Source organism: Diabrotica undecimpunctata, chromosome 8 (assembly GCF_040954645.1).
Source record: "Diabrotica undecimpunctata isolate CICGRU chromosome 8, icDiaUnde3, whole genome shotgun sequence".
NCBI lineage: Eukaryota > Metazoa > Arthropoda > Insecta > Coleoptera > Chrysomelidae > Diabrotica > Diabrotica undecimpunctata.
The window spans coordinates 17,136,887-17,151,246 of NC_092810.1; the positions used below are offsets into that span (position 1 = coordinate 17,136,887).

The following is a 14,360-nucleotide window of genomic DNA, read 5'->3' on the forward strand; positions in this document are numbered from 1 at the left end:
TCATATCTTTAAACGTGTTGACAGCTTCACATACCTTGGCTCGCTAGTGACTACTACCAGTAAAACAAGCGAAGAAATTAAAAGACGAATAAACCTTACAAATTGGGCATACTATGGACTCCAAAAACAATTCCACTCAAGAAATATCCAAAGAAAAACTAAAATTATTTTATACAAAACACTGTTGAGGCCGGCCCTCATATACGGGACGGAAACATGGGACTCTAACGCAGAAGGATGAAAGACTTCTGGGAATATTCGAGCGTAAGATATTCCGTAAAATATTTGTAGCTATAAACGATCAAGGGCAGTGGCGCAAAAGATTTAATTTCGAATTATACTAACTCTTTAACGAACCAGATATCGAAACGTTCATTAAAACACAGCTACCTAGATGGGCCGGACAAATGATTGCGAAAAAGCTAACGACAGGAACACCTATAGGAAGAAGAAGCAGAGACCGACCACGTATTAGGTGGTTAGATGGAGTTGAGGCCGACTTCGGGATACTAGATGGCATACTAGAAGATGGCAACACGTTGCCAGAAACCGAACAGAATGGCGACACACAGAGGATTGTCGAGCCAAATATGATGATGATGATCTTAACTACTGTTGACGAGTTATGAGCCGTGCTCGTCATTCTGATCCAATTTCTAATTTTAAATTTTTTCACCATGTTGATCTTTCTTTTTTTATTTCTTGATCCCACCAGTAATGTATACAGTATTTTCCTTGTTACTCTCTCGATCAGCATCCTTCCAAAATTACTCAAACATCGTAGACCTTGTGCTCGTATAACTCCTAGACATCACATTCCATGTGTATTGTGAAGTGTTCGGATTGTGGTCATAAAGAAGAATCATTAAAAAATTCGTAGATTACCAAATTGGGTGTGTATTAAGCCAAATTATTAACACTCTAAAAAGAAGTTTAATTTTTTTGACAGTGTATGTGAAATTCGGAGTATAATCAAATGAAAAGTGTTAAGCAAACGTGATCGAGGTAGAAAAACCTCCTGGTCCAAGAAAATGCACCAATGAAGTTGTATGGCACTATTCTGAGCAGCAGCAAACAAAATGAAGGTTATGCATTTGGCTGTCAACGTTCTAGAAGGACATGGCGCATATAAGGCAGACCCCACAAGGGTTTTAGAGGCTATCGTTAAATATTACGCCTGATCGTTGCAACATTAATAACGAAACGGTAGCTACTAATGAAGCATGGTCTGATCGTCATGGATGAGATTCTTGGGAAATGCGTAATGAGTCAGTCCTGCTCGTAGAGCCATGAATTTCTCAAGCTTCAGGTAGTCCTTACTCAAGACATACAGGAAGCGTAATCGTTAATCGTGCGGGAGGATGTATACAGGTTGTAGAGCTATCGTTAAGTGTTATGCGTGGTAGTTCTTCTCCTTCTTCTAACGGCGCTACAACCATTTGTGGGTCTTGGCCTGCTTAACAACTTTCCTCCATTCTGGCCTGTCGGATACTCTCCTTCGCCACTGCCTGATGTTCAAGGTTTTAAGATCTTCCTCTACATCGTCTATTCACCTTTTATGGGGCCTTCCTCTTGTTCGATTTTCTTGGTTGTTCCATCTTTTTGGTTACTTTTACAACTGGATTATCTGGAATTCTTTCTAAGCTTAAGCTCCTAGTTCATTTCACGAACCATCGCTACAATGAGTTGGTCCGAATATATTTCTTAATATTTTTCTAAATATTCTCAATTTAGTTCCATCATCACTGGTTGAAAGGGTCCACGGTTTACGTCCATATATGACCACTGTTCTAATAACTTTTTTGTAGGTTCTAAACTTAGACTTGCGATTCAGTAACTTACGTTGCCACCATCACCACTTTCATCAGAAATTATATATACGCTTTCTTAATACGACAACCTCATATATAGGAAGTTACTTTTTGACGTTTAAAAATTATTCCATTTATCTATATTTACATATTTAAAAAATACATAGAATGCAATTAACAGTAAGATCATTTACTTAAAAAATGTGGCATAGAATTTGTTCATAAACATATTTGGCATATATCAAGAATTAGTATTTCTTTCTCTGTTTGTCACCACTTTTTGATGTCCAAACGTCTTATATTGGGGCTGTAAAATCAAGCATACTAGTAGAAATGTTGCTGGAATTAATCTGGAAACTTTTAACCTCTAACAACTATTTTTGTTAAATTTCCTTTAATAGTACTAACATATTATGCTAACAAATTACAAATACGCTTTCTAATTTTCTCCATCTTTCTGACTTTTTTCTTGTTCACTCTCTCTCTCACTCTTTATTTTTTATATATTGGTCGACCGAGATTTATTGCTTTTTATATATAGTTGATTTCATAAAATTTTCATAATATAGTCAGTCAATCATACCAGTGACTTCTTTGATATACAAGGGATGACCCAGAATTATCAGATCTTGGTTCATAACTTCACAATTATGTATTCTTCATCATCCAGCTCATTTTATCCTTCTTAGTAATGTCCATTCGAAATAACACGCTCCTATCAGTGCTTTAAACTCACAGAAAGTAAGTTTTTGTATGGCTTTTAGCGTACTGAGATTGAGTTGTGTAACCTTGTATTTTGTCAAAAAAATGATGATTGTCGTGATGGAGAAACAAATTTGTCGAAAAAAAAAACCGTTTTCTTCTCACCTTTCTTTTCATCTTTTTAAAACTTAAAATCGTAAAATTATTTGTTGATTTTCTGACCTCTGAATAAAAAAGAGAACATGGACGTTCGGATGGAATCTTCCATTACATATATTATTACCGTAAACCCACAATCGGTAATCATTCGTCTCCAAAGGTCCTTTGAGTAATAGTTTCCATACAATTTTTTTTAATTTAGAGCAATACGTTTTGCAGGGTAGCTTTCATTAGCTCCAGCCAGATGGCGTAGCCACTAGGCGCCTAATTTTTATTGCAGTAACTAAATCTTTGGCTTCGGCTATTTTGTTGTATTCTAATATTATTATATAATCAGTGCAAATTACTGCATATGCAGACGATGTAGCCATCATTAGTAGGAATAAGCCACGACTAATGGAAGTGTTCAAACAAATTGATCCTGAAGCAAGAAAAAGAGGTCTCAAAATAAACGAAGCAAAAACGAAGTATATGACAGTCAAAAGAATAACTGACAATGAAAATAATATCACAATAGACAACTATACTATCGAACGAGTGGATGCCTTTACATATCTCGGCACAGAAATCAATCAGAAGAACTCCGTAAGTAGCGAAATTAATGCACGTATTTCCAGCGGGAATCGTACATACTATGCTAATAAAAGATTGATGACATCGAAATTATTAGACAAAAGAACCAAAATGACTATCTACAGAACACTGATTAGACCCGTAGTAACCTATGGATGTGAAACTTGGGTAATGACGAAAAAAGATGAAGCCCAACTCAGGACATTCGAGAGAAAAATACTGAGGAAAGTATATGGCCCGGTACAAGAGAAAGATGGCACATGGAGAATCAGGAGAAACGACGAGGTTAATGAGTTAAATGAAGGTTATGACATTGTAAGATTTGTGAAAAGTCAAAGACTGTCATGGCTGGGACATGTGCAGAGACAAAACGATGCAAAAATAACAAAGAAAATGTTACAATGGAAGCCCATAGGAAGGCGAAAAAAAGGAAGGCCCAGAACGAGATGGTTGGATGACGTGGAAGACGACCTGAAAACAATGAACATAAGACAATGGAGAAGAAAGGCACAAGAGAGATCTGAATGGAAGGACATAGCCAGACAGGCAAAGACCCATCCAGGGTTATGATGCCAAAAGAAGAAGAAGAATATTATTATATAATATGTATTATATGGTCGAACCGAGATTCATTATCATTTATTGGGCATATATGTACATTAGGACTGGGAGTCTTAAGGATCTGTATACATAATCTTCACAATGGCTTCTAAGGTGTTTGATAAGTCTATAAGTTTGCAAGTTTCTTCGGTTTCTTATTAGACCATGCTGCATTGAGAATTCAGCGAACATCTACTTGAACTTACGGGTCATGCGTGCAATAAGGTCTAAGGTGTCGATATCGAATTCCCTGGGTTTTTCAAGGATCTGTCTTAATACCACATCTGATCTATTTTTGACCGACCAGGTCTGAATTCACTTTCGATATTCACCCAGAACATGGGCTCAGCCGCCTGTAAATTATATTAGAGAGAATTTTATATATTGCATTCAAGACCAGTATGGGAGAATTTACAAAACAGTCATCAGACCAATAATGACATACGCGGCAGAAACAAGACCTGACACAGAGAGGACAAAAAGATTGTTAGAAACAGCAGAGATGAAAACACTTAATGATAGATGAAAAATTGATGGTAAGACACTATGGGGTAGATAGAGAAGTAAAGATATACGACGTAGATGCAAGGTGGAGATCAAGAAATAGAGTAGTAAAGATGACAAGAGACGGTTGCCCAATAGGAAGACCACGAAAACGATGGAACGACAACTTACTGGAGGCACATTGTAAAACAGACAGAGTCATGTCTAGTTAAAAAGAAGCATTCAAGACATCTCTAATTGTCACATTCAAGTTAATCGCTTTTTTATATAATGGACACAACGAATCTATATTACATTCTCTATTATTTGCTCTTCTTTCCGTACTCTTATAATTTTGTGAATTTTGTCGTAAGTATTGTCTTCCATATCGTTAGAGTTCTGCAGTGATTTCATCATTTCCTTGCGCTTTGATGATTGATAGTTTCTGGAGTTATTCGTTAGTTAGACTTCCACTGCTTCGTACATTTTAGTCTAACAGTTTTTTCTATTTCCCTTGTGAATATGTTTCTCATCTCTTCTAAGCTCCTTATAAGATTCAATATTTGATCGTGTTTCCCTCTGTTGCATAACACGTTTTTTTTTTACGCACGTATGGTTTTTTTTTCTTGTGGCTTATTGCCGTAAGCGGTGAACTAACCACTGCTTTTAGGCTATTCTTCCCTTGAATCTGACTTGCTGCAGACTTTACGATTTCTTGATATGAAACCCATTCCTTGATTATTGTGAGCTCGTGTTCTATATTAATGGTGGTTATGAGATCACTGATCTGCTGTTAATGTCTTTCCACCGTTTGTTTATCTTTTAGAAGATGTGTCCTCTAGCTCTTCGCTCTTACACCTCATATTATTTACACGGGATAGCCTTGTACATTCCAGGTGAAGATGTTTAGATCATTTTCTTTGTTTCATACCTTGGTCGTTTCCGTAATGTCGGTCTGTTATATTTAGCTTTGGATTTCAGAACAATATTTTTTTACGGGATGATTAGCCTCATACTCAACCCTCCAACCTGGAGGGACAAAAACGCTTTTGTTAGGGTTGTCTTAGTATTAGTCTTTAAAAATTAATATAATAAACTGTACGTCTAATGATCCCTCGACAGTTATTTCATTTTCAATACCAATTAAAATTTACGTGATAGATTCCGTTAAAGCAATAAATTATAACGAATTTAGTGAGGATCGCCAAATATTTGTTGGATATTTATAATTTATTTTGAGAAATAAACGTTACATGAAAATAATATTTTCTCACTTAGTTCTGCAAAAATTCAGTGAATAAAAGGAGTAGTAATTATTATAAAAATATATTAAATTAGGAAAATATGGTGGTTGTTTCAGATTGGTTGACTATGCAGTACTAATATATCTTAACTAGTAACATAAATCCGTAGTGACTATTTTAGCCCAGTCTGGTTATACAAAAATCATCGATTTCACAGCAAAATGTTTCGCAGATATCTGAAGCTTCTAAGACATAGGTGGGGGTTACTAGATGACGAATAGATAAAAAGATACTCCTATGTTCACCTTGCGTTTTTTTTAACCAATAATTTATGGTCAGAATTTGATTTTTTTTATCTATGAGTTTTTTCCCTTATAATTTAAATAAACAATATTTATACCATTTTTTTATATCAAAAATATCTTTATTTTCCCGGTTTTTTGAATTAACATTGATAAATAATTTACGGAGATATTTGCAAAAAAGCAGTTTTTTTGCACTAATTTATAAATTTAATTAATTTTTTTAATAACAAAATAAAATGTTACTAATACATTTCAACATTGAGGAATTACCGTCCTTTAAATTTTTGCGAAATTTCCCCCCGATCGGTCAAATAGTTTAAAAGTTATTCAATTTGTTTATCCCTGGGACTAATTATTTAAACCATTGAGCTTGCCCTATGAATGATGCCCTACACATTTAACAAATTTCATAGGATTCTCTAAGACTTATACTATCTCAGAAGTTAAATGAATATTGAGTTTTCATCGAAATTATTTACAAAATAAACGTTTGAAAAAGGGGAATGTTTTTTACTTATAAACAATTATAATAACTTCTATATTTTTCAAGCTACAGACTTGTACGTACAACCATTAGATAGCTGGTAAAAAAACTCACATTTAACAAAAAAATAAACCTTCTATGAACAATAGGAACGAAGTTAGCGACAATTTTTTTGTTAATTATATCACCATTGTTTATAAACATTAAGAAGTAAAATTTGCACAAATTTTGAATGAAAATCTAAACTTTATATTGAATTTTATAGCTATAAAATTCATCCAATTTTTCGAAACTTAAAACCTTTCGAAACGAAGTTACTTTCGAAAGATCGACATAGGAAAGTGGAGGGGAAAGTGTTTTAGCTCCTCGCTGCAAAATTTAATATTATGGTTACGGATTTATCATTCAAAAGCTTCAACAGTTCTGTAGGAATTTCATCAGGTCCATTTGCTTTTCCATTTTTAGCGTTTCTTATTGCGTATTCTACTTCTTCTTTCAATATGTCTGGCCCAGTTGCATTGATTATCTGAGTTAAGTTGTTTCTATCGTCTTTAAATAATTCATTCGGGTATTCTGTCCATCTTTTTATTTTATTCTCTAGATCTACAATAAGATTTCCATCTTTGTCTTTAAGTTTACCTATTTGGCATTTCTTTATGCTTCCTGTTATCTCTTTTACTTTTTTGTGCATATTGAACGCATCGTACTTTTTCTCATAGGTTTCCATTTCTTCACATTGTTCTTTAATCCACTCCTCTTTGGCTTCTTTTATTCTCTTTTTTATGTGTTTATTTATTTCTTTGTATTTGTCTGGGTAATTCTTCATATTTCTTCTTTGTTCCATCAAGTCTAGTATATCTTGTGTCATCCACCCCTTATTCTTGATTGTTGTTTTTGTAAGATGTTTCTTTCCTGTTGTTTGTATAGCTGTATTTATGTACTTTAATTTTTGGTTAACGTTGTTTGTATCGTTAATTTGTTGCTGCACTGAACGGAGGTTTTCATTTATTTCTTCTCCTGTTTCTTGTCGTATATTTTTGTTTTGTTTAAGTTTATTTAAATCTAGTGCCTTTCTGTGTGGTCTTCTAATCTCTTTTGGTCTCGCCTCTAACACAGTAACTACCGGGTTATGATCTGAGCCTATATCAGCTCCTGGGTACGTCTTAGTACATTTAACAGCATTATGATACCTCCTTGCTATCATAATGTAGTCTATTTGATTTCTCACTATTTTTTCTTTGGTATGTTGTGGAGATGTCCATGTATATAACCGTCGAGGAGGTAATTTGAAAAAGGTATTTGTTATTACGAAGTTTTCACTTTGGCAAAATTGAATCAATCGATCTCCTCTGTCATTTCTGTTTCCGAGTCCATATTTTCCTACTTGTTCTCCTACCTTACCTTGACCCACCTTGGCATTAAGATCGCCCATTAATATGTTAATGTATGGAAAGACTGACTTAATAAGTGAAGACAAACAACCTGCAACAAAAAAGTTCAGACCTGACAGTGAAGTCGAATAAATGATCCAAATTTTAACTTTTAAACCAATGTATGTATTGTACTGTATATCATATTTGTAAGAAAAATAGAATAAAAATCAATATTGTTAATTATAAAAATACAAATAATTATAATTAATATAAGGAATATAATAATATAATGTGTAAAAAATTACCTGAAATTTAATTTATAAAATATATAAGTATTATTACATCATTGATATAAAATGAAAAAACATATGTTGATTTTCCGGGATTTTCCGAGATTTATGGTGGGTGAAAATTATGTCATCATTATTAATACTGCGAGAGACTATTCGAGGAAATTAAAAAACTATTTAGGGTGAATTTCAAATGGACTCAATTTTTCCGAGTTTTCCCATATTTTCCGGTCAGTGAAAACTATGTAGATATTCATATTTCGACGAGCTACCCCAGAATAAAAAAAGAGGCTTGCAGCTGCAAAGGAAGCCGAGATAATGTAAATTTTTCCTACGTGTTGCAATTTGAAGTTCCGATGCCGAAAAAAAAACGGAGCTGAAACAGATATCCTCTCCACTTTCCTATGTCGATCTTTCGAAAGTACCGTCGTTTCGAAAAATTAGATAAATTTTATAGCTATAAGTTTCAATATAAAGTTTAGATTTTCATTCAAAATTTGTGCAAATTTTAGTTCTTAACGTTTATAAACAATGGAGATATGATTTTTTTAAAAATAGTCACTAACTTCGTTCCTATTGGTCATAGAAGGTTTTTTATTTTTTAATGTGAGCTTTTTTACCATCTATCCAATGGTTGTACGTACAAGTCTGTACCTTGAAAAATATACAAGTTATTACAATTGTTTATAAGTAAAAAACATACCCCTTTTTCAAACGTTTATTTTGTAAATAATTTCGATGAAAACTCAATATACATTTAACTTCTGAGATAGTTTAAGTCTTAAAGAATCGTATGAAATTTGCTGAATGTGTCTAGCATCATGCATAGGGCAAGCTCAATAGTTTAAATAATTAGCCTCAGGGATAAACAAATTAAATAACTCATAAAATTATTGACTGATCGGGGGGAAATTTCGCACAAATCTAAAAGATGGTAATTGCTTGATGTTTAAATGTATTAATACCATTTTATTTTGTTAATAAAAAAATTAATAAAATTTATAAATTACTGCAAAAAAACTGCTTTTTTGCAAATATCTCCGTAAATTTTAATTAAAAAAACGGGAAAATAAAGATATTCTTGACATAAAAAAATGACATAAATATTGTTTATTTAAAATATAAGGGAAAAAATTAATGGACAAAAAATCAAATTGTGACCATAAATTATTGCTTAAAAAAACGCAAGGTAAAACTAGGAGTATCTTTTCATCTATTCATCATCTAGTATCCTTCACCTGTGTCTTAAAAGCTTCAGATATCTGCGAAACATTTTTCCACCTTTTTTTTAACCAGACTGGGCTATTTCTACGTTATATGGTTGTATATTTTACGGGTATGGTTTTGGAGGAAAAATCGCTCATTCATTTATTATCGTATTGGAAGACTAAATTAAAAATCTGTAAATATATACAAAAATCACTAACAATAAGAGAGTTGGGGAAAAGAGAGAGAGCTTAAGTCAATGGAAAACGTATTCTAAAGCATTAATAAAACGATCCGAACTGTAAGTAAAAGTATTTTTTCTCGTTTTGCAGGTTCAAAAACCTGGCACATGCGGCTAACGTTTGACAAGTTGCCGGGTGGCTGTAACCTGCACCGTTGCAAGCTGTGTGGGAAAATAGTGACGCACATCCGAAACCACTATCACGTGCACTTCCCGGGCAGGTTCGAGTGCCCTCTATGCCGAGCCACGTACACACGCAGTGACAATCTCCGAACCCATTGCAAATTTAAGCACCCGCGCTACAACCCCGATACGAGGAAGTTCGATCAGCCCAAATTTGAACCGCCCAAATTCGAACCGCCCAATGCCATAGCAAATGACACACCGGCCGATTGATTTTGGCTTTACTACTATTTTTACTATCGAGCTATGTGCGAATCATAGCAGGGGTGTGTGCGCTAGGCATTTAGCGCAGAAGACGTAGGTTTTATGTTTTTTTTATTTTGATTTTTATACTTTTTTTATATTTTATTTATTGATTTGTTTTGGTTTCTTCAGAATCGTAGGATGGATCTTCAATATGGTAACAAAATCCAAAAACTTTCGTTCTAAAATAAAAAAAAATCGCTTTAAAAGGGTTTACCACCTTATTTTTCAACAAAGCCAACGTACCTTTAGTCAAAAGAAAAACAAACAAATGCTATTAACATTATAATTAACAGTTCATTGACAGTAGTATCTTTTACTAATTATTTATTATCTGATATGTCAGTATACTATTGTGTTTTTTTTTTTGTCAGTACTACAAAGATTTCTATGTTTATGTAGAAATCTGTAGTGTTCTGGTCTCGGAAATGGTTTTGTTTGGATTCTTTAATTCAATACATCTTTTGTCTTATATCTTTTTCTGGCGCATATTCAGATGTTTTGGGTTTTTATTTGTTAACAAATCTTCAATAAATATGGAAGTAAGTTTTTCTTATTGTTGAATAAGTATAGGAAACTGCTATATTTGAGATAATGTTCTTAATACTTGTGTAGTGTACTTGTTGTCAATGATCCGATGTTATTTTAACGCTTAAGTAGTTATTCTGAAACTTTTTTCAGACATTTCTGTGTAATCTACTATAATTAATAGGAAGTAACGACAGTTTTAATTGAAAATACTTGATTTTGGCTCTCAAAACACTAATTTCGAACAAGTATGTAAGTGGAAATCGAAGCGTCAACGTAAACACAATTTGTAATTAAAATTGTGGTTAATTCTCATTAAATAAAGTAGATAAACAGTGATTGTTCAAGTCCACCAACAATAAAGTCCGTCTTTACCGATAAGAACATTTTATTTTGGTGTGTTAGTATTTTTAAATTAAAATACACTGCTTTTCTAAGTTGTCTTTTCAATAATATGGATATATTGATCAATAGCTTCAATTTGTTTGACTTTTCGTTCATCAATATACTTTTTCTTTTCGGGATTTATATATTTCGGTGTTATGTTGTATCGTATATATACTTGATTAGTTTTTAGAAGTTTATTTGAAAACTTCACGTTTCGTACTCTCGAATTCATATTTAGTGATAGGAACTGGTCGTTTCTATTTTTTTCTGGCTCTACAGCCATTTCTAATCCCTGTCATGCACAATAATTTTCTTCCCGTCTTATTCTCTATTTAGAGCACGTTCACTCCATGTGACAAAGCCTATGTCACATGTTACTGCGTTACATGGAATATCTACTGTAGGCTACTCAGTTTGATATATTGTACAATGAGTAATTCTTTCTTCATCAAATTTGTAATGTTCTTCTTTTTCCATTACTGTTTGTTTTCTTGGTCATTCTCCGAATGCTTCTTGTATATTATAAAAAAAAAATCGTGAACACCAGTAATTTATACCTTTCGTTGTTGTTCTTTCAAGCACCATGTCTATTATGTAGATTGGCAATCATTATGGCTACTCTAACTTTCGAAGCACTTGCTCTAAAGCGTTGTTTTGAACTGCAACCGTACCAAGCCCTTAGGGTTTTCAGCAAATATATTCGTCTTCTTCCCTCTTTCCTTTCTATTTTCCTTGTTTTTGGGCTAATGCCAAAGCTCTGTTACATTTTTATAAAATTTAACTTTTGCTATTTCAATTGTAAGTTTTTTATGTTTAGAGGGAATCCATATTCTCACTGCACCCTAATACTTTCTTGTGACTAAAGGTATTTGTCTAAGTACATTAGAATTAATATTTGAAACGATACAGCGCAAATATTTTCACATCAATTACTGTTTAATATAACGTTCGGGTGTAAAAAATATAAAATGGTGTGTTAATAAAAGAAAATAGTATAAAAATGTATTTATCATATTGTATATAATACTTTTTATATATTTTAAAAAACCACCATTCTTATAATTGAACACCCTTACCCCGTTTAACTCGATCCTTCAAGTTATTAATAAATTTTCAGTGCATTCAGAAACATCTCATCTAAATTGTGTAACAACTATGAAGAATTCAATACCAATCATCATAAACTATTTGAAATATCGTAAACTCTGGAATGTTAGAAAAAATCGACATCGTGACCACATTCGGTATGGAAATGAAACGGTTTCATAATATTGTCCTGAAGAAACCAAAACATGTGCCAAATTGCTGCAAGATTTTTGATTGCTATAGTATTCTGCAAATCAAAATTGGATTTTTACTTAAAATAACTCAATCAGATTACATTACATTTGACGAAACGATAGGGTATGATTTAGTTAAAATACAGTTAATGTTTTTGTAGATTTTCTTCAGAATTAAAAATAGATTTTGGATACTGTTCTAAAATTGATCACGACACTTGGAGAAATTGTTGATGTAACTAAAGATTAATTAAAATTTTATCCACTCTTTATCCACATATTTCAAAAGTTATTTCCAATAATAATATATTTCCCTATTCACAGCTGTCAAATTTAAAGATTAAATATTCAAGTTTTGCAATATACTCGTACTTTTAAAATATATGCACACTTCAACCGACATGGCGTGTTCAAAAATAAATAACAGAAACATTTTACCAACTAGACTTTATGATCAGGTATCTATTCTGCTTTTTTCATTTTCTTACACTTGTTATAAAAATTTAGAAAAGTACGATTGTAGATTATGTCTTGTTTTTAATTAAAATTTAGTAAATTTTAAATCCATTTTCTTTATTTTTGTCTTACATTGCCTACAAGATCGAGGCAAAAGTAAGTCAACTGTCAAATTGGCTGTCAGAATGCGCCAATCTGTAAACATTACATGTTAACATATTTCCTTAATTTATAAAATGTTTTTGATAAATATAATATATTATTTAAGTGTTTCAATGAAAACGTCACTGCTAATTATTTCTATAGAACTAAGTATTAATTTTAACCTAAAAAATGGAGAAAGATTTTCCCGAGACTGTACCTACAGTGTTTACGGTGACAGCCGTTAAGTGTGAATTATGCATATTAATACAAGCATTCTCATTTTGCCTCTCTTTGCCCTAAGGTCACGGCGAAAATTAAATTTTTCAATTTGTACTTCGGTAGGAAAAGTGCTTTTTGTGGATAGTAAAACATTTTAGTACACTGTATTCAAAATCTTAATTAAGAGTCATTTAGTATCCATTAGGATCGATCATAACAACAAAAAAATATAATTATGTACGATAAAAAATCTTGTAGCAATAAAAATTACTATATTTTTCTCATAACTTCGAAACCCTTTGCTTGAATCTTCTATATTCGGTTTATATTCGCTGATCTAACTTTTTTTACAAAACATGCACAATATTTCACTTCCTACGAACAAATTTTTTTAAATTTTAAAGTTTATGTTGAAATAAATACTCGAGGTTGTACCTATGAGAGAAAGCTATGGATATAATACTATAGATATAATAGTCCGTGAGTTTGCGTTACATTTTTGCAAATTATTTCGTTTTACCAACATTAAACATGAGTGATCGGCGGAAATTCGTCATTGTTGAGAGCTTCAAGTTGGCAGAATAAGGTAGAAAGTCAAGTTAATTATTTGAATAAGTTGGCTAAGGTAAAAATGAAACTTATATTAACTAAGCGCGAAGAAGTTGTAATAACGCTTTAAAAAGTACTTAACACTACACAATTCTTCTGCTCACTACATTCTCATTCTTCAATTCCTCACTTTATTCTTTAGATTGCTTTTATACTACCACAATAGTTAGCTCTTCCTCCTAAAAATAAAAGCACAATTGATGGTTGGGCATTAGTGAGAACCTTAAAAAAATTTTAATAAGTTTATGTAGAAGTATCCGAAATTATGTCGCTCCTAAAGCACTACACACATTTTCCACATGCATACTTAATAAACTTGTTAGGAGGGACCAGTTTTCTTGTCTTCTCTTTTTGTCGTTTGCTGGTGTAGTACTTTGAGGAGTCTGTATTTATTGTGCAATTCGCTTTAGTATATTCCCAGAGTTTAATGCCGTAAATCTAACGGATTTAGTATCCAGTTATAAATTATTTTATTATCTATCGCGAATTTGTGAGTTTTTTTTTGTTCTGAAACCATTTCCTTTTTGTATTTGTGTATTATCTATGATACTAAATGGGAATACACTACAATTTTGATTGAAAATACGTTTATTTTCAACCTGGGGAAGCATTAAATGTAAACAAGAAACATAATGAAAAAACGACAAATATAACTGATTTTCAATTAAAATTGTGATTTATTTCCATTAAATACAGTAGATACTGAGTTTTTTCTATGATTCTGTCCATGTTTCTAAGTACACTACGATTTATTAAATAATTAATATACAGACAATAATTACGATTAATTACAAATTTTTGATTTTATTACTGCAGATGTAAAGATGTAAATCTTATTGT

The 14,360-nt window shown here is 32.3% G+C and overlaps 1 protein-coding gene across 3 annotated transcripts in view; it reads left to right on the plus strand.

Moving 5' to 3' along the window:
* The window catches only part of fru (sex determination protein fruitless), a 191,359-nt gene that overhangs the window by 95,741 nt on the left and 81,258 nt on the right, over positions 1–14,360 (plus strand). Inside the window, exon 5 of one of the 3 annotated variants that reach the window (XM_072539738.1) lies at positions 9,563–10,948. The exons of the other annotated variants lie outside the window; for them this stretch is intronic. Coding sequence (XP_072395839.1) covers positions 9,563–9,867 — 305 coding nt within the window. The 3' untranslated portion in view covers positions 9,868–10,948. Of the gene's footprint in view, positions 1–9,562; positions 10,949–14,360 lie in introns of those variants that run through there. 3 annotated transcript variants of the gene reach the window in all.